Genomic DNA, 23,898 nt, shown 5'->3' with positions numbered 1-23,898 from the left:
ATGATCAGTTTCTGAAATACTCAAACCAGCCCATCTGGCACCAACAACCACGCCACTGAGATCAGATTTTCCTCAACTCTGATGTTCGACGTGAACGTTAACTGGAGCTCTTGACCTGTATCTGCATGCTTTGACGCATTGTGCTGCTGTGACATGATTGGCTCATTGAAGAACTGCACAAATAAGCAGATGTTCCTAATTGTACCTATAGTACCCGAGTAACTACTTGTGCGAAAGTGATGGTGCAACAGTATCAGCTCTGCTGCCACGTGATTGGCTGACTGGATCATTGCATGAATGAGCAGATATAATGCATAATACCGCATAATGCAGGTATAATACCGAGTCATGCATCTCTTAAGAAGGTTTTTTTTTTTTTTTCCAGTTGATACTGTCTTAATCTTATTTACATTGGTCTATAAATGACTGAGGGTTAGTGAAGTCTATAAATGAAGTCTATAAATGACTTTTATTTTTTTACTCGTACTTTTCTTTGAGTAAAGTCTTTCCTTACTCCACCCACCGGTAATAGACAAACAGAGACAGTCGTTTTACAGAAGGGAGAGTTCAAAAAAGTACACGGATTCTTTAAAAAAACATTTAGTCACTAATTCTTGTAGAGTGCATTTGCAGCAAGCAGAAGTGGTTTAATAAGAGTGTGTGTGAGGGAGGGAGGACGAGATGGAGATTGATACTGGGCAGACTGGAGGCACTAATTAGTTGTTGCCACAAGCATCTGTTAATCCTTTACACTTCAATCTTTCTGTAGCTGGCCAAATAAGAGAGAAATACAAGTTGCATGAGATGCGAAAGCCTGTATGTGTGTGTGTGTGTGTGTGTGTGTGTGTGTGTGTTTGGCACTGAGTGCTGTGTGAATCATTAGATGCTGGATTGCTCGGGCTCCCAAACCTAGGCTGCCAACCCTCCCGCCGCTAGTGTTTTCCCAACCCGTCGTCACACATGGCGCGGTGCGGAGGAGATCCCTCACCGCGGGCCACGCCACACGTACCACCCATAACTCGTACCGTGCTCCGAGACCGCGCCGTACACGCTCAAGCAGAGTCATCATTTCTTGTGTTCGAAATGACTAGAGCTGTCAATGGCCATTGCACTGAATTGTCTCTGTTCTTGTGTTCTCTTTCCTTCTGTCTGTCTTTCTCTCGTTCTTTCGGCATTGTCCCTGTCTGTGCCCTTTCACTGTCTCTACACTCTTGTCCGTGTGTCTCTCTGTGTGTCTCTGCGTCTCTCTGTGTCCCTGTCTCTCCTCTACAGAACAGATACAGTGTAGGAGATCGTGCTAGGCTCTACAGCGGTTTGCCCGTGAGGCCCAACCCTGACGGGAAAAGACTGCCCTCTTCAGGGGTGAGACCCTCTATCTCTCCCTCTCTTCCCCCCATCTCTCTCTCTCTCTCTCTCTCTCTCTCTGTCGCACCATGTCTGTCTCTTTCTCTTTTTTTGTGCCCTCCGTAGACGGTAAAGCCGTTTTGTGGTTAGAAAGCTGCCAGGCAGAAGGGTCATGTGATTGACTGACAGCCACGACCAAGAGAGTCCCTATGGGGTCACACATCACACCCACGACAGGCGCTCAAACTCCCCATCCACCCCCACAACCCAACACACACACACACACACACACACACACACACACACTTACAGTTTGAATCAGAAATAGAGGATCTCCTGAATATGAATGGCCTCTGAGTGAGTGCTGAAGAGAGACAGTAGTGGACACAGTGTGTTAATGATAATGAACACCAGCGAGTCCGTATGTCGAAGCCTTACGTGCTTGTTGTGCTGTAGTCCGTGTTCGCTGTGCCAGCTTTATGACCATTACCATAACTTACGTTCAGTTTCAGCTTTATCACCAATCATAACATGTCCAACAACGGTGGCTCTGTGAGGGAAAATCTCTCGCGCTAGTAGAAATTTTTGGTGCCATTTTGGCACAAACCGTGCCTCCATTTTATATGTGAGCAACAATGCATGTGGCCGAACACACGACTTGGCACACACACATAGGCTTTGTTTATAGAGCAGCCAGTATAAACACAAATCCTGTTTTTCTCTACCTGAGTTAATAGTCCTGAGTATTTCCCTTCCTCTCTCACTCTCTTTCTCTCTCTCTCTCTGTCTCTCTCTCTTTCTCTCTCTCTCCCTCTGTCTCTCTCTCTGTCGCTCCCTCTGTCTCTCTCTCTCTCCCTCTGTCTCTCTCTCTGTCGCTCCCTCTGTCTCTCTCTGTCTCTCTCTCCTTCTCTCTCTTTCTCTCTCTTTCTCTCTCTCTCCCTCTGTCTCTCTCTCTGTCGCTCCCTCTGTCTCTCTCTCTCTCCCTCTGTCTCTCTCTCTGTCGCTCCCTCTGTCTCTCTCTGTCTCTCTCTCCTTCTCTCTCTTTCTCTCTCTTTCTCTCTCTCTCCCTCTGTCTCTCTCTCTGTCTCTCTCTGTCTCTCTCTCCTTCTCTCTCTTTCTCTCTCTCACTCGCTCTCTCTCTCTGTCTCTTTCTCTCTCTCTCTCATTCTCTCTCTCTTTCTCTCATTCTCTGTCTCTTTCTCTCTCTCTGTCTCGCTCTCTGTCTCTATCTGTCTCTTCCTCTCTCTCTCATTCTCTGTCTCTTTCTCTCTCTCTATCTCATTCTCTCTCTCCCTGTCTCTCTCTCTGATTCTCCGTCTATCTCTCTCATTCTCTTTCTCTCTTTCTCTGTCTCTTTCTCTCACTCTCATTCTCTTTCTCTCATTTTCTGTCTCTCTCTCTGTCTATCTCTCTGTCTCTTTCTCTCACTCTCATTCTCTGTCTCTCTCACTCTCATTCTGTCTCTTTCTGTGTCTCTTTCTCTCTGTCTCTTTCTCTCTCTCATTCTCTGTCTCTTTCTCTCTCTCTGTCTCTATCTGTCTCTCTCTGTGTCTCTTTCTTGCTCTCCCATTCTCTCTCTCTCTCTCTCTCTCTCTCTCTCTCTGTCTCTCTCCTTCTTTTGCATGCAGACACATTTCTGGTTTTGTTCAACGTTTCCATTCACAAACTAAATAATGATAACCAAACCCTAACCTTCAGTACTTAAAGTTCCTTACATCCCCACACCACACACATATTAATGAATCGTCATTACTCAGAAAAGTTGAAAAGTCAACTTTTCCTTCCCCTAAATAGACAGCTTTGCGTAACAAAAAAAAAGAAGAAAAAAAAGAGAAAACCCCCGCAAATAAAACAGCTAATTGGAAAAACATATGAATAAAATGTGAAGCCGGCAAGATCTTTTTCTGTGTTATGAATTTATCTGCATGCCGTACATATAGGAGGACAGACAATGGGAATAAAGAATTCCTTTTTTCCCCCAAAAAAGACTTGTTCAGTACTATCAGAGCTTTCTGAATTATCTTTTCAGCTCGCTGTTGGAGTTGGATCCTGCCAATGCAACTTTGTGGGTGGCTTCACTTTCTCTCTCTCTCTCTCTCTCTTTTTTTTTGTAATTATAAAAGAGATGGTATTGATGTTTCAGGCGCCTTCTTAAATCATTTATCAGCAGGAGAGTGCTAACAGAGCACTTCCTCCGAGCCCACCACTCCGCACCGTGGCTATCGGTCATACGCTATCTCAAGCCAATATTGTAAATGCAATCTGCAGCACGATACGACACAAATCATTCCAATGAGCACCGTGTGTGTGTGTGTGTGTGTGTGTGTGTGTGTGTGAGAGAGAGAGTGTGACAGAAGGGGAGGGAATCAAAGGTGTTAGAACTGTGTATTTGAATAAAGTAGATTCTTTTTGCCTATTAAGTTAAAGTTAATTTTGTCTTAGATGTCTTATTTCTGTTTCTTTTTTTTTCTTTCTCGCTCATCACTTCATCGCAGCCTTGGAGGAACAATCTAAATAAAGTTTCCGGCACGCGCATTTGCATATGAATGCATTTTGAAATTATCTCCCCTTTATCAAACATCTCCTCTTCCTTCTTTTAAGAAGTCTAACCAAAGCGGCACATGGCTCGGGCACAGAGCAACCACTTAAGCAGCTTTTAAAGGAAATGTGTCTTTTTTTTGTGTGTGTGTGTTTTTTTCCACTCTATGTCAGGTGTTGTGGTGGAGTAGAGGGGAGCTGAGGGGAGGAGTGTGAGCTTTAAGGCCTTTGTTCCGTATCTGTACATCACTCCACACGGGCTTCGGTTAAAAATGGGTTCAGCTGAACATCCGGTGCTTTGCCAAAATAACCTTCTCCTGCACGTCCCACCCGCTCATCTGCTCACCTTTGTGACACACACACACACATATATACTTATACATACACACATGTAGAGATACACAGCCTCTTGCAGAAGCATGCGCACACACTGAGTTCATTCTATTATTTGATTTCTCAGAACTGTGCTTTCTGCTTTTCTCCCCCCCCCCCCCCCATTTATTTATTTATTTATTTATTTATTTATTTATTTGGTAAAGGGCACAACCTAATGCTTCATGCTATCTCTATAGCAACTCCACAGCGGCCTTATCCTGAGGCAGAAAGTTCAGGCAAGCAAACCGATGGCTGATCGTTCCGAGCCAAAAACACAGAAATGTTAGACTTCTGGAATATAGGCTCACATTTTTTTTGTTTTTTATTTTTGTTTAATAATCTCATAGATGCTGCCGGGAACGTGAAGTAGCATTTCACTGCTCTGGACGCATCGTCCGCGACGTTAGCCGATTGGAGTTCTCGATGCAGAACCAGCCGTCATAATCATAACCAGACACCAGCGTTCGTTACAAACGCATCCGAATCAACAGACGGATTTTGTTTTTATTTGTAATAATGATCGTTTTGGACCGTTGCGTAGTGCGTGCCAGAACTATAGTGGAAGATATCTGGCGCGTTCCCACAATGCAACGCAATAGATTAGTGTCCAGCAGATGAGCATTAGAAGATACCCCTAATGCGTATTGATATTTGCGGGGAATGTTCAGTAGGGCACCGTTTGGGGCCAAGCCAAACTGTATTAAGAATTCAGATTTGAGTAATATTGCGGTGAGCATCTATAAAGGGAACTAAAATCCACTGTAGTTATTAGCGCTGACCTGGCCTCCCCCGTCCCATGACAATTTTTAAGGTTTATGATACAATCGGGATGAATTATTGATATCTGCAACCAGGACTTGTTTTCCCCCTGCACATGTTTGCGCTTTCTGTGCTGACGGCTTCTGGAGCGAGACACAGTTCCAGCACGGAACACCGTTCTGGCCAAACAGAGCGTAGATACATTTCTAGATACAAATCTGTACCTTTGCTAACACAGGTATAGATTTAGCATGGCTGCGGCGTAGGGTGTTCAGAAACACCTCTCATGTCTGATAAGGATTCCTCCAGTGTCTTGAGGTCGTTCCTGTCAATGATACAGTTTGTACGCACCTGTTTCTGTGCTCCAAATAATCTCACATGCTGTATTTATCCCATTGTTGATGGGCCGAGTAAACCTTCTGTACTGTAAATTCAAAAAACGTCCCTTGATGAATGTTCTTTTGCTGCACCAGATCAGTGATGTCCTTCTAGATATATATATATATATATATATATATATATATATATATATATATACACATGTTTATAGTCTTCATTCACAGGTCCATACATATCCACCTCTTTTGAGTGACCAGTTATGTAATAAATGGTGATTTTTGACCGATGTATGCCAGAAGTTCCATTGATTTGCTCACCTTTTTAGATGTTGCGCAGTCGTGGGGAAGTTATTATTGCACCTAGTGGGCAAAAATGCAAACTGGAAAAATGAGAAAGTGCTAATAGAGACGCACTGGGGCAGGAATCACCGAACATTATCAGCGGAGGAGGAAAGTTGATGACCGGGTTGCCAGGGTCATGGATTTTACTCCAAATTGACCTCGCTTAAAATACTCCATGGCTGCCAAGACCTTGCTCTATAGCAAGTAATTGGAATTAAATGTGATGTATTTCTGCAAACAAAGACAAACAGTAAGTGTAGGCAGTGTGTCTATGATGTCTGTGATCCATTGATCCATTTTCTGTACCATAGCCTGGAGCCTATCCAGGGAACTTTGGGGAATAAAGCAGGGGACACCATGGGCAGGGTGCCAGTCCATCGCAGGGGACAATCCCACATACATTCACACAATTTGGAAATGCCATTCAGTGTCTTTGGACTGGGGGAGGAAGCCGGAGTTACCCGGAGGAAACATGCAGGCTCCGTGCATGCAGGGTTGGGGGTGGGATTTGAGCCTCCAACCCTAACTGCTAAGCCACCGTGCCACCCCCTTTGATGGCATCAGAAATCCGAGTGCCAACAGTGACCTTTTCGTTTCGCATGAAAAAAAAAACAAAGAAATATGCGTCTCCCTTTTCCAATGCTCAAACTTTTTAAGCTAGTTTGAGGTCTTTCTTGTGCGTTTTTGAGACGTAATTGGTCTGAAAATCTCTGTAGCAACTCCACAGCGGCTTTATCCTGAGGCAGAAAGTTCATCAAGCAAACTGATGGCTGATCTCTCTGAACAAAAAAACACAGAAAGATTAGACTTCTGGAATATAGGCTCACATTTTATAATCTCATATATGCTGAAATATGGAGTTGGGCTGGAAATTTTTTGCTGAAACCTGGCAACCCTGGTTAATGATATTAGCTGTTGTGTGTGTGTTTGGGCTTCTCTGGTGACGTGAACACACTTGGTGAAGAAGGGACCGTGAAATACTGCTGAAAACGTGCTGCTAGACTGCACGCCGGATGATTATATGCTGACGCTTCTCAACTGTCTATTACAGAGATACTCTAAAATTTCACTAGATAGTCTCCTGTAGCATGAGTCAAGTGCGATAGCCTCTCGACTTTTGTCGTTATTAGTGTCCTCCTGCCCCGGCAAATTTAAGGTCACGAGCCAATGCTGGCTTCTGCTGTCACCTTTTATACGCCGCTATCTCTGTCGATGCTGCACTTCACACATTCTGCACACAGAGGCTTGCCAACTGCTTTTATGTCGCTTTCTACCAAGTTATCGAGCAACAAAAAAAATAAAATTCTTTCTTTTTTTTTATTATTTTTTTTTTTTGTCCAGGGAGATTATTACCTGTCTTGTGGACACAATAACGCATTCTTCTGGAACTAAGATGCGATTTTTATAGTGTGTTGTGCTTTTGCCCAACAAGCTGTCGTCATGCTCAGGCTTAAATGGTTTTTACGTCACAATTTTAGAATCCGTCACGCACCCGTACATTTGCTGTAGAAATATCATCAGAGAACGAGAAAAACGTGTAAGTTGTAGAAATGAAGCCATTAATGCAGCGAGTCTCACTGGTGCGACAATTAGACCAGGCTTCAAGGCATCAGCACGTGTTGAGATCAGTCCTGGCAGACGCCCACTGAGGGGGACGCAAACGTTCAGTTTAGGTTTAACCAACAAACTAACAGGTGCTTCTGTCTGAGTCTGAGACGTAGCAATATTCCTTATCTAATGCTAGCAGGGTCTGTCGTTTTGTGGCCACAGTGTGTGTGTGTGTGTGTGTGTGTGTGTGTCGTGGGACCATAGGAAGGGCAGCACCTCTTTTTCACGTTCTGTGTTGCCCTGATACCATCAAACCAAACATCTGCTATTCTTACCTGTGTTTTCTGCTCATGCTGCCCCTCTTTTCTCATCCCAACCCCCCCCCCCCCCGCCTCATCCCTTCTTCTTCTCCTTCTTCTTCTTCTTCTCCCCGTGACATGCTCCTCATATTCAAGTCAAATTCCCTCCCCCACCTCTCCTCTCCTCTCCCCTCCGTCTGATTTGGAAGGCTCGCATAGTCAATTGCGTTAGAGTTTGAGAGATGGAGTGAGTCGGAGTTGCCATATTTTTTGTGTAATATTAATATTTCATAAGCGCCATTCTAGGGCTGCACATCTAAGAGAGAAGGAGCCTATTAGATTCTGCCGAGCTAGGACATTATTCAGCCCGCACGGAGGATACAGCAGCTCGAGCGACTGTCATTACAGCTACTGCTCTTTATTTTTATCCTGATTGAGGTAGAAGAAAAGAAGGGAAAAAAAAGAGAGAGAGAGAGAGAGAGGAAATGATGAATACAGTACTGGCAGCCTTACTGTTGTTTGATGTGTGCAGTTGAAGTTTGCCCCTCGAGTGCGCGCGTGCGCGCGTGTCAGTCACGTGCAAGACGGGAGGCTTGTCGTGAATTAAGGAGGTCACCAGGTGTAATGTAAAAGAAGGTTTAATGCAGGACAGGCGCACGGATTGGACTGAAGCAGAAAGGAAGCGCAGGAAGACAGCAGACGAGGACACCGAGGACGAAGAAGGAAATGCGCGATTCAGCCGCTCAGCATCATTTCTCAACCGAATGAAATGGTCGCATGCGTGTACGCGTTACCGGTCGTGCGGCTTTGTGGAAAGACAAACACGTACACCAGTAAACACACACACACACACACACACACGTGCATAACTAACACACTAATGCATCATGCGCAAATGTATTAATGTAGTCCCTGCGCTTTCTCTGAAATTCAAATGAATTGGAGGGGGGCATCATCTCTCTCTCTCTCTCTCTCTCTCTCTGTATGGCTCTCTCACTCTTTCAGAAAAAAAAAACTGTCATCTATCTATTAGTGTACTGTAAATATTACATGAGCACTGGATCTCATTGGCTTTGGCATGATATCTAATGTGTGTGTGTGTGTGTCTTTGTGCATGTTCAGAGAGAGAGAGAGAGAGAGAGGGGAAAACAGAGAGTATTATTTTATTCCAGCGCTGCATGTTTACCGCTACTGTTCCTGACCTACTTCCATCCTTCCCTCGTCAGCGGCGCACACACTCCGATCTGCCCCTGTCTCAAACGGCCGTCCCCACAGTACAATTACCGTGTAAAAAGGAAGCCGAACGGAGATGTTTGTACTAAATAACACATGTGTAATTAAGACCTAATGAGCTCTTGTCACTACGGAATGCGCAATTACACTGGTAATAGAAAATCTCGGCGCAGCGTGCAGCGACAGTGTGTGTGTGTGAGAGAGAGAGAGAGAGAGAGAGAGGGAGCGAGAGAGAACAGGAGGATGAGAGTGAGGGCGAGGAAAGGAAAGTGAGAGACAAAAGGAAGAGGACAAGAGGAGGAATGATGTGTGAGAGAGCACTAGAAGTATTTGCGTAGTATCGAAAGAGCAGAAATGCGAAGTAATGTTGGAAGAATTTTCCAGAAAGCCCAGCAGGGGTTTAAAAGCACTTTAAAAAAAAAAAAAATTTATTTATTTATTTTGAGTACAGCATTCCTTTGCTTTTTTCTAAACACATATCGAACGCCACGTTCGTCTGAACAGTCGCCGCGAAAAGCTTCGCATGTCTGCTGGAATGGGAACTAATATAAACCCATTACGGACAACGTGCTCGGGCGCGGTACGTGAACTCCTACCGCGATACGTTCTGGTCCTACAGAGCTATATTCGATTACGTTCACCTCCGTCGGAGTTCATCAAACCAGGACTCACCGCCCGCCTGTTCCAGCTGAGGAATCTCAGCGCTTCGGGGCAATAGTACGGCGTTTACTACGACGTGGTCGTCAGTCTGCACGGAAAGATATCAGAAAGATGTTTATGCGTGGTGTGGAATTAGGTATGAGCGTTATGCCAGGTATTAGGTGAGAGAGACTGCTAGACGTTCCTGCAGGGACACACCGGCGTGAAAAAGTCTTAGACGTAATAGAAAACGCAACGGACAACAAAACGCCGGAGACGCCGCTCGTGCAGGGACGCCATTAAGTTAAAAATCTGCAAGGAATGAAATGGATGAAAAGTACACACACACACACACACACACACACACACACACACATCCATAGAAAAGAAATGCACTTTCCATCAACTCCTCAAAGGGCTTGATGCTCTTGATGCTCTAAGCTTCTCGTCACGTACATATGAAAGAGAACCATTCTGTCTGAAGTGCCTCTCTCTCTCTCTTTCTCTCTCTCTTTCTCTCCCTCTCTCTCTCTCTCTTTCTCTCCCTCTCTCTTTCTCTCCCTCTCTCTCTCTCTTTCTCTCCCTCTCTCTCTCTCTCTTTCTCTCTCTTTCTCTCCCTCTCTCTCTCTCTCTTTCTCTCTCTCTTTCTCTCCCTCTCTCTCTCCCTCTCTCTCTCTCTCTCTCACTCTCTTTCTCTCTCTCTTTTTCTCTCCCACTCTCTCTCTTTCTCTCTCTCTTCTCTCCCTCTCTCTTTCTCTCTCTCTTTCTCTCTCACTCTCTTTCTCTATCTCTCTCTTTCTCTATCTCTATCTCTGTCTCTTACTCTCTCTCTCTCTCTCTCTCTCTCTCTCCCTCTCTCTTCTGGCTGGGTTGTGCATGTACACTATATGAAATGGTTTGACATTTGTTGTCCTTATGATCTAATGTATGCAGCTCTAATCTAAAGTAGTAGCTGACAAAGCTTTTACACACACACACACACACACACACACACACACAGCATCGTGAAATTTTGAAAATTACTTTTCAACACGTAAAATATATATATATATATACTGTGTGGGTGTGTGTGTGGGTGTGTGTGTGGGTGTGTGTGTGGGTGTGTGTGGTTAAATGATGTAAATGCAGTAAACCATTTACATACATTTGTCAGTCCGTACAGGATTTCGCTGAGTGCGAGTGTGCCGTTTGTCAGTCCGTACAGGATTTCGCCGAGTGCGAGTGTGCCGTTTGTCAGTCCGTACAGGATTTCGCCGAGTGCGAGTGTGCCGTTTGTCAGTCCGTACAGGATTTCGCCGAGTGCGAGTGTGACGTTTGTCAGTCCGTACAGGATTTCGCCGAGTGCGAGTGTGACGTTTGTCAGTCCGTACAGGATTTCGCCGAGTGCGAGTGTGATCGCAGTAATTAGCAACGCAACTTGTTTTTTGTGTACGCTTCTTACGGAAAACTACTCGAATTTGGCGCAATCGCACGAAATTGTTTTGCGCGGTCTTTCGCAGTGACGTTTGTTGGTAAACGAGACCTTTTAGCTGTACTCATGTTTGTGATGACGTCACACGACGCGTCTCGGCCCGAACCTGTGGAAACCCCGCGGTCATTTTGAAAAATCGCAAGCTCCTCCGAATACTGCAGGGTTTGCTTGATTTTGCGTTCATTTCTGCGATCGCATGACCCTGGACGGACCGAAATGCAGCATAGTGTCAGTGCTTCCAGAGATTATGTTGGGACGACGCCGCACTCTGATTGGGTGAGACGCGAGGCGTCACGGTGTCGCGCAGGAAACTGTAAATATGATCGCACTTCATATCTGCCAGTCATTATTAAGCATTCCGACTGTTTACGAATCGCTTAAGGGGAGGCGTGCACGCAGTACACCCTCTTGAACTGGCAAGCTTACACGGTGTTTGTGTGATTATTTATTATTGAGTAGAGTCGTGTCGCGCGCCGTGTCTCGTGCGTTCCAGCGTCGGCGGAAGAACGATGCCCCGCGGTAGCTCTCGTGTCAGCACTTTCATGTAATCACTTGTTCCTGAAATTAGATTTCCGAATCGCGCTCCTCGAAATCTCTTCTCACTTTATAAACCTAGTTAACTTGCGGCTTTGTTTTGTCCCCTCTCACTCAGCGCTCGAGCAGAATCGGGGAAACAGAGCCGTGAATGAGACGGCGTGAGTGTCATATCCAAACACTGAGGACTAATTACGACCAGCAGACGACAGCAAACGCTTCTTCAGCGGTTGACTTGATTGCTTGTGCGCACGCACATGCGCACATATACACCCCCCACACACACACACACACACACACACACACACACCGACTGTAGAAGAGAGTGTGATTTGTGTAGGTGTCTCCGTTTGGATACATTTGCATGTTAATTAGGGAGGCAGTTCAGCTGTTCTGGCTCATTTGTTCAGGCTTTAATCCATAAAGAAACAATGATCCTTCTCCCCAGCAGTGTGTGTGTGTGTGTGTGTGTGTGTGTGTGTGTGTGTGTGTGTGGTGAACTGTTTTGCCTAAATAACCAAAGTGTCCTCGTTACTTTTAACTTTTATCAAAATGCAACAAGCACACACACACACACACACACACACACACACACACACACACACAGAGGGCAGACAGAATTTGGATGGCTGCCTCTCTCTCTATCAGTTGTTTGATTGGCACATCATTAGGCATAGCGCAAACGCACAGAAAGGTGTCAAATCCTTACTGAGAGAGAGAGAGAGAGAGAGAGAGAGAGAGACAGAGAGAGAGAGAGAGAGAGAGAGAGAGGGAGTGGGGGTTGCTCTAATTTCGAACACTAAATTTAAACCAGCAAAACCACAAACACACACTTATATACAGCATTTTATACAACGCTTTATTGGGACTGTGTGTGTGTGTGTGTGTGTGTGTGTGTGTGTGTGTGTGTGTGTACGTGTGCAACATTGAGTAGAGGGTGTGAGGTAGCCATCTTGTTGTCAGTGTTGCACTCAGTGTCACGGTGCGGAGTGTTTCTGAGCCGCCTCATGAAACCCAACTGTCACTGTCACTGAGAGTTAACACACTCACACACACTCTCTCTCACACACACACACACACGCACACACACACGCACAGACAGGTACACACTGGCCACGGTGGTGCTGTATGTCAGACAGAGAAGTACTGCATGAGTAAAAGACTCTACCCTGGCAACTGGAGTCTCATCTTATACACACACACACACACACACACACACACACACACTTCACATTTCATATTTTAGTCCTATTCTTACTAATGATGTTCTAAATCAAGTTTGTGAAGTTTCCATAGTCTCTATGCTTTAATATACCACTCTCTGTGTAGGAAGGTGTGTGTCTGTGTTCGGGAGAGACAGATTTAATATATATATATATATATATATATATACACACTCAGCTCCAGGGTAAGGATTGTTAAAAAGAAGAGTTTATGAAAAAATTACCTTAGGGACACTGAAAATATGAGAGAACTTTAACTATGATATATGTATAATAAATAAAACCCTATATTGAAAATATTTTTTAACAAAACCACAATTATTGAACCCCTGTTCAAACGCTTCTGAGCAAACTGTACCTGTTCATTTCTTATTATTTGAAAGTTTAGTTGAGAGTACAGAAACACTTGAGAGGTCATCCATGACTTCCTGCTTCACCGTGCTGGGAATCATTTATACCACAGCGCTGTTGAGTTCTCGATCCTGATTGGCTGGCGGGCGTTCGGAGGTGCGCGATTTATGTTTCAGTAGGTGCCCCGGTAAAATAGTTCCAGTCTGGTCTTGAGCGCATTACAAAACGACAGAACATTTCGATGGTCCAGAAATATGTGAGGAGTAATTGACGACAGGCCACTGAATTATTAGAAAAATAATAAAAAAACATAAAAAGCAGAGGCTTGAGCCATTGATGTGCAGTTATTGGATAAGAATAACACAGAGAGAGAGAGAGCAGGTGTGATAAGTATCGATATTTATTCATTTATTCCTTGTATTTTCTGCAGTAATAAAAGCTAAAAACCCTGTGAACCAGTAGCTTATCGATATTTATTTATTTATTTATTTATTTATTTATTCATGCTATTTTTATTATAAGAGCACGTAATGAAAAAAAGTGAACTCTCTCTCTCTGTCTGTCTCTCTCTATCTCTCTCTTTATCTTTCTGTGTCTCTCTCTCTCTATCTCTCTCTCTCTTTATTTCTCTGTCTCTTTGTCTCTCTCTATCTCTATCTCTCTGTTTCTCTATCTCTCTATCTCTCTCTTTATCTCTCTGTCTCTCTCTCTCTCCCTCTCTCTCTTTATCTCTCTGTCTCTCTCTCTCCCTCTCTCTCTTTATCTCTCTCTCTCCCTCTCTCTCTTTATCTCTCTGTCTCTCTCTCTCCCTCTCTCTCTTTATCTCTCTGTCTCTCTCTCTCCCTCTTTACCTCTCTGTCTCTCTCTCTCCCTCTCTCTCTCTCTCTATCTCTTTATCTCTCTGTCTCTCTCTCTATCTCTCTGGCTCTCTCTATCTTTGTCTCTCTGTCTCTATCTCTTTCTCTCTGTCTCTCTATCTCTCTGTCTCTCTCTCTCTGTCTATATCTCTCTGTCGCTGTCTCTCTCTCTCTGTCTATATCTCTGTGTCGCTATCTCTCTCTCTGTCAATATCTCTCTGTCTCTGTCTCTCTCTCTCTCTGTCTATATCTCTGTGTCGCTATCTCTCTCTCTGTCTATATCTCTCTGTCTCTGTCTCTCTCTCTCTCTCTGTCTATATCTCTGTGTCGCTATCTCTCTCTCTGTCTATATCTCTCTGTCTCTGTCTCTCTCTTTCTCTCAGTTTCTCTCTCTCTTTCTCTCTGTTTCTCTCTCTCTCTCTCTCTCTTTCTCTCTCCAACAACTGCATGTGAATGGCTCAAGCCTCCGTTACTAGCTCTAAAATTATGTTTTGGAATAAGCAACGGAGGCTTGAGATGGGACGTGTAATAATTTAGTTATACACACACGAGCGGTTTAGCGACAAAAACCTGACAAATGTCTTGAAATGAAACATCTGAAGGATGTCCTCAGGTGTGGTACCCGTGGTGTATGAGGAATTATTGACTCCGGTCTGTTGAATTCTTAGAAAACAACACACCCCGAGGTGGTTGCCATTTTGACTTTTCTGAGCCAATTATCCAATCCCGTGATTTGTTGAGGCAGAGTCACATGACTTGTTTGATGCACATCAGGAAATGTATTCAGTAAACGTGTTTCCATCGTAGTTTATGTGCATGTCTTATTGAATTTTTTTAAAAAATTATCAACCTCAGTTAAGCACATACGGGTTTTTTATGTGAGATTGTATTCGCATCTGGTGTTTCCATCTATGCGACATCCCAAAATTCTGATAAAAATACATGGATTTAAACATAGCTACAGAGGCCAAATTCGCTGTTTATCTTCAAATGACCGATTCGCTTAGTCATACATCATCATGGGGAAGATTAGAGAGAGCACAAACGAAGTGACACGAGTGTGTGTTCGCATTCCTAAATCAGCCAATAGCTGTAAAGTGCGCCTACACACCTGTAAATGTTCACTGGTCAATAATGAAAACAACCTGGAGCTGTGGAAGATTAGTGTATTTGGTGTATTTTGGCCACACGCAGAGTGAGGTGTTTTGTTAGAGAGAAGCTGGGTTCTGTGGTCAGAAAAAGAAAGATTTTTGGTTTTGGCTGGTTATATAGAAAATCCCCACTGTTATGGATGGTGGGGGATCTGTGATGTTGCACGGCTGTTTTTCCTCTAAAAGGCCCTGGAAACCTTGTTAGGATACAAGATAACCTTGTTAGCGTCCGGGGCTAGGGGTTCGAACCCTGCCTCTGCCCTGTGTGCGTGGAGCTTGCATGTGCTCCCAGTGCTTCAGGGGTTTCCTCCAGGTACTCTGGTTTCCTCCCCCAGTCCAAAGACATGCGTTGATTGGCACTGATTGATTGTCTGTAGTGTGTGAATGTGTGTGTGAATGAGTGTGTGATTGTGTCCTGCGATGGGTTGACCCCCCGTCCAGGGTATCCCCCGACTTGTTCCCCGAGTCCCCTGGGATAGGCTCCAGACTGGATGGATGGATGGATGGATGGATGGATGTTTACATGGATTATGGATTATGTTTACATGGATTTACATCATGAATTACCAAGAACTTTTACATGAAACTCTGGTTACCTCTGCCAAGAATTTCCAACTGGGTCATGATTGGATCTTCTAGCAGTGCAACAATCCAACACATACCTCCAAATCCACACGAAAACAGTTCAGTGAGAAGACTCAAGCCTTTCACATGGCCTCTCGAGTCTACTGACCTAAACCCTGTTGAAAACCCACGCCGTGAGCCGAAGAGTAGAATCCACAAGAGAGGACTCTGGAGGATCTGGAGAGACTGTGTACTGAGGAGCGATCTCAGATTCCCTGCTCTGTGTTCTCTAATCTCATCAAGCATTATAGGAGAAGCTTCAGTGTCGTTATGTTGGCAGATGGAGGTTACACAAAGTACTAAATGCACTGGAATATGTTTACTTCGTTTAAAGGTTCGATTTCTCTCGTCAATTTCAGTGTGAGATTAAAGTTAATTGATCATGTAAAACGGCCATCCATCCATCCATCCATCCATCCATTTTCTGTACCGCTTGTCCTACACGGCATCGCGGGGAGCCTGGAGCCTATTCCAGGGGACTAACAGCACAAGGTGGGAGGACATCCTGGACAGGGTGCCGACCCATAACAGGACACAATCATACACACACACACACACGCGGAGTTTGACGGATAATTTAGACATGCCAGTCAGCCTACAACACATGTCTTTGGACTGGGGGAGGAAACCGGCGTACCCGGAGGAAACCCCCAAATCACAGGGAGAACATTCAAACTCTGCACACACAGGGCACACACACTCAGGACTATTTTACCCATCTTTACCAAAGATACCAATCTTTCTGGAGTTGACTTGTCAGCCTCATCCACAAACAATGAAGGAGCTACCTACTGGAGAACACACACAGACACACAGCAGGGTGTATAACGTGTGGGTAGACAGACGGAGGTGGCTCGGAGGTGTCTGTGGGAGCGGGTGATGGTGCCAAAGGCTGTTCTGTCCTTTTAGCTGCACTGTGCATGTGTGTTTGTGTGACATATGACATATGTATGTATGTATTTATGTGTGTGTGTGTGTGTGTGAGAGAGAGAGAGAGAGAGAGCGTATGACAGTAAGATCTGCTGGTAATTATCGCTTTCGCAATTCTTGACACCCACTGACACTTGTGTCCTTGTCATACACACACACACACACACACATTGTGCATCCACACCCCTGACTGGCCTAATTACCCCTCGGCTAATGAACTGTAATTAATGAACTGGGAAAGTCAGTCTCTCTCTGTTGGGTTCTCTCTCTCTCTCTCTCTCTCTCTCTCTCTTTCTCTCAGTCCCATTCTGTGTGTGTGTGTGTGTGTGTGTGTGTGTTTTATGTTTGTCTCATGTTTGTGATTTATGGCTTGTCCTGTTTTATACGCTAGTTTTTTTTCCCTATTAGGTCTAATATTGGGGCAAACATGAACTCAATTTCTCTCTCTCTCTCTCTCTCTCTCTCACCCTCTCTCTCTCTCTCTCTCTCGCGCTCTCTCTCTCTTCACAGTTTGATGGTGAAAACATGTACATGAATGAAAATAACCAAGAGTTCCTTTCCCCAAGTCAGGTAAGAATCACTTCCTGTGTTGATCATTGCCGCATACTGTAGAGTATGACATGTCATGTACAGTATAGGCTGAGTTTGTGTCGTGGTGAATAATTCGGAGCCGATTCTCTAAAGAAACTATGAATCAATTCTGTCAATGACAAGGGCACACACACACACACACACACACACACACACACACATACACAGCTGTGAGGAACATTTCGTAGGCCATATGGTAGTGTTTGTGTTTGGGGATTTGCTGATTGGGTTTGTGTGCCTTCTCCATATTAAGCAAACAGAAGCAGAGAAACAGACAGAGCGATCCCTCACTCCCCTTATCCTGTCTCATCACTCCATCATAAGATATGTCATCCTGCCCAACCTTCCCTCCTAAGCAGCACTTCCCTAAAGTCAAAGCATTATTTCCAGTTTAGGTATACTTTAGACGCCAGTTATTAAAATACATACATACTGTACAAGTACTACTACAACTACATACAGAACGCACATGCAAACGAGCACAACGTCTTTTTAGTATTCAAGTACATATTTCCTTCATTCAACAGCTTAGAGCAGTGCATTATGGGTAGACTTGCAAAGCTGTGTGTTTGCTGCCAGCTGTAAATGTTTGATTATCCAGTACGTAGTGAAAACAAGCGCCATTTACTGGACAGCTGAAGGGTAAGTAGGTAAGTTTTTCTTCTCTCATACAGTGCTAGAGCGATCTTAGAACTGCACGAGAATCAGGCCTGGTTTATACGTTCCTGTATTTGCGAAACACATCAGGGCGCCGCGTCTGCTAAAATAATAATTACATATAGGTCAAATTAAAGAAAGAAATAATGCATTTCAGAGATAGCGTTTTTATTGTGTGTTATAATAATACAAAGAAATCAACATTAACCTAGGACATTTGACATGGACAATGTTGAATATTGGCGATGTTGAAGTTAGGTACAGTACCAACTAATTGCCTAAGCAAATTGCGACCATGCGACAAAAGAAAATATCGGATTTTGTTCAAGAGCGCCATCAAATCAAAGCAAGCCGAAGACGTAGCGGCACTAGGAGGCAGAATCTGGGATTTCAATGCAGACTAAACCGAGAAGAAACAGCGGATCAAAATAGAACTTACTTCCGTGTTTCAGACACTCGATTAATAAGCAAGGGGTTCAAGTCGACTAAAAGGGAACAGTTTGAGATTGTTCAGGTTCTCCCCACAGAAAAAAGACGAATAAATATTATTTATTAAATGAGAATATGTAATAAGTCCCGCCCACTCACCCACCCTCTCTTGAAATGCACAGTTTACATTCACGTTAATTAGCACTGCACTAGCTAACTAACATCAATCTTTCTGTCTCAGCACTTTCCGGATGTTTCGTGTTCATTATAGTGCTGTGTCAGAGCATTCAATAATTATATTGGCAACATTACTGTGATACACTTGATCAAACCCCTAAAAGAAGGACGATAAATTCTTGGCACATTTCTGAGTACACAGCTGGACACACCTCCCCACCTCAACCAGTTAGTGTTACCAGTTAAACTCTTCCGTAGAGATTATCCTACACAGGGTCACGGGGAGCCTGGAGCCTATCCCAGGAAACTCTCGCACACCCTGGATGCGGTAATAACCCATCACAGGGCCCAGTGTTACACACACTACTAGGGCTGGGCGATGTGACAAAACTACCTTATCATGTCACAACACTCGAGGACATTTCTATGATAGACGATCACGATATGTATAATTTAGCTAACGAACAGTTAGTAAAATAAACATAAAAACATTCGACGGAGTTTCCGTTAATGCCTACAAAGAGTCACGATTTCCCCTCGCGCAAAGTAAGAGCGCGTGCTTCCGGGTTTGTCAGTGGCATTGACTTTGTTTACTTCTGACACGTGTGTGTTGTTGTGATTTCTGTCCTGTCTCCGCCCCTGTATTGTCATTGGTTGTTTCCCGTATGTGTCATTAGTCTCAGCTGTTTTGTGTTTCACCCCTGATTGTGTTTAGTATTTAAACCCCTCGTGTCTCATTGTTCGGTGCAAAGTATTGCGCAAGATTTCCATGTACCAAGCCTTTGTTCATAGTTCTGATCCCGTCCTCGTCCTCGTTTCTCGATTCCTGTTTAGCCCTGTTTACGCCCGTTTGCCGATCGCCTGGCCTATTGCCTGTTTTTGAGCACGCTATTGTCTCATGTTTTGCATTTGTCTGCCTGCCTCTCTTTAATAAACCTCTTATCTGCACTTGCATCCATCCTAACCTCCATCACTGGCGTTACACGACACAAAGAAGATGACTTTTTGTTTGTTTGTTTAAAACGACGGCAAACCAACAGCATCCGTTCAGCACCAGCACATTTATAACGATTAAAAATGTAACAAATGCGTCACAATACCAACGATATCTCAGAAAAAAAGTGTATCATGAAATCATTTATCACGATACTGATATTATATCGATATATCGGCCAGCCTTACACACTACTGACAATCAGCCTACAGCTCATGTCCCTGGACTGGGGGAGGAAACCGGAGTACCCGGAGGAAGCACCCAGATCTCTGCGCACACGGGGAGGAGGTGCGAGACAAACGTATTAACCACTAAGCCACTGTGTCGCCCCCCCTATTTATTTATTTATTATAATGTATTATATAAAACGCAAGCAAGTTTTGTTGGAACTTTGACTGATTACTCATATAAAATGATCAGAATATTGAGTACTGTACGCACACAGATTTGGCATATTAACCATAACAATAATTGGTTGAATAGTTCACTCAAAAGTAGTGTAAGGTGACTAACCCCTAGCCCTAACCCCTGACCGGTCATGAAATGAAAGGCATGAAAGAACGGGACAGATATTGCAGCTTTTCATTCAAACATACTGCTGTCTCTGTGTCTTCTCCTGTCCTTATGTCACTCATGTGGGGTAGAGTGACAGAGGGCAAAGAGAGGTAGAGGGAGAAAGATAAATAGAGGTAGAGATAGACTGTAATCGCTCACTCTTTCACCCTCCCTCTTCCCCTTACTCACTCCCTGTGTTTCTAACTGTTTACTCAGGGTCTTTTATATTTGACATCTGTCTTCCTCTCTCCTCCACTTGACCAGGCTCAGACTGATTTTTCTTTTACCTCTCCAATGTTCCTGATACACACACACACACACACACACACACACACACACATAAAAACCTCCCTCTTTGTAATGTTCTTGACAGCACAAAGTAAACAAACAAACATGTTACATGGACTGGCTCTTGCTGTGCGAGCATGCTCAGTATATCAGTTTATTATAGCATGGAAGTAAATGCTTGGTCTTGTGAAACTTTTTCAATCAGTGCTACTTTTTATTTATTTATTTATTTTTAATAAATGCTTCAGATGATACTATATGATATCGTAGTACCTGTCATCCGCATGCTGAGTACTGGGCGAGGCACTGCGATTAGCCTTGGACTATTTTGAGATCATTTCCCTATTTGAGATATGAATTAAAGGGACTCTTTGTTATGCTTTCTAGGTCAATGGTTCTAGAGAACATTCATGGACAACATCTTAAGTCAATACCTTAAATTAGTATTGTGGAACTGAATCTGGTTTTAGACTTTAATCTGTAGACTAAAGATTTCCTGATGCATATAGTGACAGCATGATCTACAGACTTTGATTGCACACACACACACACACAAACACACACACGCATGCATGCCATGTCTGCGATGTGCTAGTTCAGAGCTCCCTTTAGGTACACAAGTACTCCCCAGAGTCTTCACATTGACCCTGGCTGTCTCCCAGTGACCTCTGACCTTGTCTGATTGGAGGGGAAATATAGACAACGCTTGGCCCCTAACGAGCCCTCAGTGTGTACAAGGTCAGGGAGGATCGGTGTGGCAAGAACAAAAGAGTCTGGAGCCCACTAAGGGGATGACCTCCCACTAAGAGGCAATCGATCGCAACCAAACGAGAGAGAGAGAGAGAGAGAGTTGAAGAAAGAAGAAAGGACAGAGACAATATGGCAATATGGTGATTAATATATATTAGGAGTTTGCCCTGCGATGGATTGGCACCCTGTCCAGAGTGTACCCCACCTCGTGCCCGATGCTCCCTGGGATAGGCTCCAGGTTTCCCCGTGACCCTGAAAAGGATTAAGCGGTATAGAAGATGGATGGATGGATGGATATATTAGGAGTTTAGTCTGGTTCATTTTATGCGTCCCAACTCAAAATTAGCATTCTTCCTTAAGAAACACTTTACTGTGAAGAAAAGTTACCATTTCCTTTTGATTCTCTCCAATAAATATCAATTTGAGTCGACGACGGGAACGTCTCTGTGATTTGTGCCCGTCAGACGTCTCGCATGCGCGTAGATCTTCTACAATTTTCTCTGCAGTTGTTTCATTTGAAGCCTAATTGAATCTATTTAAGACAGCCCCATCTGCTTCGTCGCTGTGCCGCGAAACCGGGATCTTTGCTATCGATGCGGAGAATCAGCAGTAGCATTAGTATTAGCATTAGCATGCTTGGCCTGAGTACACAGAAGGAATAATCCTCTAATGGCCTTGCTGTTTGGACTCGCAGAAGACGCGGCAGCATAGATTATAATCTCGCAATTAGTGAAACAAGGTTTTATTGATTGCCGTTCCGGGTCCTCGGAGCTCCCGCTGCCAAGTAGGGCTAGTGATTGAGAAAGCAGAGCACAGAGAAGAGAAGGAGCGAGCAAGCGGAAAAGAGAAGAGCTAGCAGTTTGTCCTGAAGAGGAATTGGCTAGAAATAAACTTTGAGTTCAAAGGGAAAGGAAACGCTCTATAGTGCTAATGGCGAGAAACACTGGAACCCAATGTATCATCTTAAGTGTTTTGGCAAGGTTTTACCTCACCTATTTCTTCTTTTTTTTTTTTCTTTTTTTTTTTTTCATTTTCCCAGTGTTAATCATAATGTGCCGGTCATCGCTCTCCAACGCCAGCCCACATCGTCCCCCTCATGCATGAAGCCAGCCACCACATCTTCTCCAGCTGCTGCCCAGAGCAGTTATAGGAGATCATAAATTCAGTTTACGTGACCTAGCAGCCGCTAATGTTGGCTGGCACTTTATATATCGGTGACGAGAGAAAACCACGCCGATGAGATCACTGCGAGCTGGAAGTCCAGCGGCCTCAATCACTGATGGTGGATGAATTAAGATTGTTTAACTGTGTGCTTCCAAAAGGTCACAGGAGTGCAAACTGGTCACGAAATATTTTCCGAATGTAAATGTGGCCCATTAAATTATGTACAACATTCATCATCAAAACGTCCAGGAAGCGTTTAATACTACTTTTCTTTACTTACTTAGAATTTCCTTCGAGCCGAATGGTTTGCACCAGCGCAATTTCTTTTCTTCTATCATTTTTACTCGGCACGTTGAAATAGAAGAACTGATCCGAAGAAGAACCAGCAGGTTCTAGTTCATTTCTTACCAACCCGAGAGAAAGCTGGAGTACTGCAATCAGGAATTCGAAACTGTTTATATTTCATTGTGGTTCGTTCTGAACAGAAACAATATTTGTATGTTCCTGTTCCTGCTTATCACGCCGCCCTGTTTAGTTGGATTGTGGTTAGCTTAGTGGTTAGCACGTTTGCCTCGCCAACCTGCCAATAGCGTCTATCTAATATCATACTCCGATCAGCCTTAACATTAAAACCACTGGCAGGTGAAGTGAATAGCACTGATTATCTCGTTACAGTGGCACCTGTTAAGGGGTGGGATATATTAGGCAGCATGTGAACAGTCAGTTCTCGTAGTTGACGTGTTGGAAGCAGGAAAAATGGGCAAAAAGGATCTGAACAATTTTGACGAGGGCCATATTGTGATGGCTAGACGACTGGGTCAGAACATCTCCAAAATGGCAGGTCTTGTGGGGTGTTCCTGGTATGCAGTGGATAGTACCTACAAAAAGTGGTCCAAGGAAGGACAACCGGTGAACTGGAGACAGGGTCACTGGCACCCACGACTCACTGATGCATGTGGGGAGCAAAGGTTAGCTTGTGTGGTCCTATCCCACAGAAGAGTTACTGTAGCACAAATTGCTGAAAAAGTTAATGCTAGCTATGATAGACAGGTGTCAGAACACACAGTGCATCACAGCTTGCTGCGTATGGGGTTGCGTAGCTGCAGACCCGTCAGAGTGCCCATGCTGACCCCCGTCCACCACTGAAAGCGCCTACAATGGGCACGTGAGCATCAGAACTGGAGCATGGAGCAATGGAAGAAAGTGGCCTGGTCTGATGAAGCATGATGGCCGGGTGCGTGTGCTTACCTGGTTAAGAGATGGCACTAGGATGCACTATGGGAAGAAGGCAAGCCGGTGGAGGCAGTGTGATCCTCTGGGCAATGTTCTGGTCCTGGCATTCATGTGGATGTTACTTTGACATGTTCCACCTACATAAACATTGTTGCAGACCAAGTACACACCTTCATAGCAACAGTATTCCCTAATGGCAGTGGCCTCTTTCAGCAGGATAATGCGCCCCGCAACACGGCAAAAATTGTTCAGGAATGGTTTGAGGAACATGACAAAGAGTTCAAGGTGTGATCAGTCTGATCAAGCATCTGTGGGATGTGCCGGACAAACAAGTCCAATTTTTGGAGGCCCCACCTCACAACTTACAGGACTTAAATGATCTGCTGCGTCTTGCTGCCAGACACCACAGCACATCTTCAGAGGTCTTGTGGAGTCCATGCCTCAACGGGTCAGAGCTGTTTTGGCGGCACGAGGGGGGCCTACACAATGTTAGGCAGGTGGTTT

At 44.4% G+C, this 23,898-nt stretch overlaps 1 protein-coding gene across 6 annotated transcripts in view; it reads left to right on the top strand.

The window, feature by feature from the left end:
* Positions 1-23,898, top strand: part of tox2 (TOX high mobility group box family member 2) — a 114,694-nt gene that overhangs the window by 42,009 nt on the left and 48,787 nt on the right. For 4 of the 6 annotated variants that reach the window (XM_053637050.1, XM_053637049.1, XM_053637054.1 and 1 more), the window contains exons 2-3: positions 1,273-1,362; positions 17,067-17,126. In XM_053637050.1, coding sequence (XP_053493025.1) covers positions 1,273-1,362; positions 17,067-17,126 — 150 coding nt within the window. The remainder of the gene's footprint in view (positions 1-1,272; positions 1,363-17,066; positions 17,127-23,898) is intronic. The other 2 variants (XM_053637052.1, XM_053637051.1) reach the window with 1 other exon arrangement.

The sequence above is a fragment of the Ictalurus furcatus genome, chromosome 11 (assembly GCF_023375685.1).
Source record: "Ictalurus furcatus strain D&B chromosome 11, Billie_1.0, whole genome shotgun sequence".
In the NCBI taxonomy this organism is placed as follows: Eukaryota; Metazoa; Chordata; class Actinopteri; order Siluriformes; family Ictaluridae; genus Ictalurus; species Ictalurus furcatus.
Note: the sequence above shows the minus strand (reverse complement) of the source record. Positions and strands in the feature narration are given on the sequence as shown.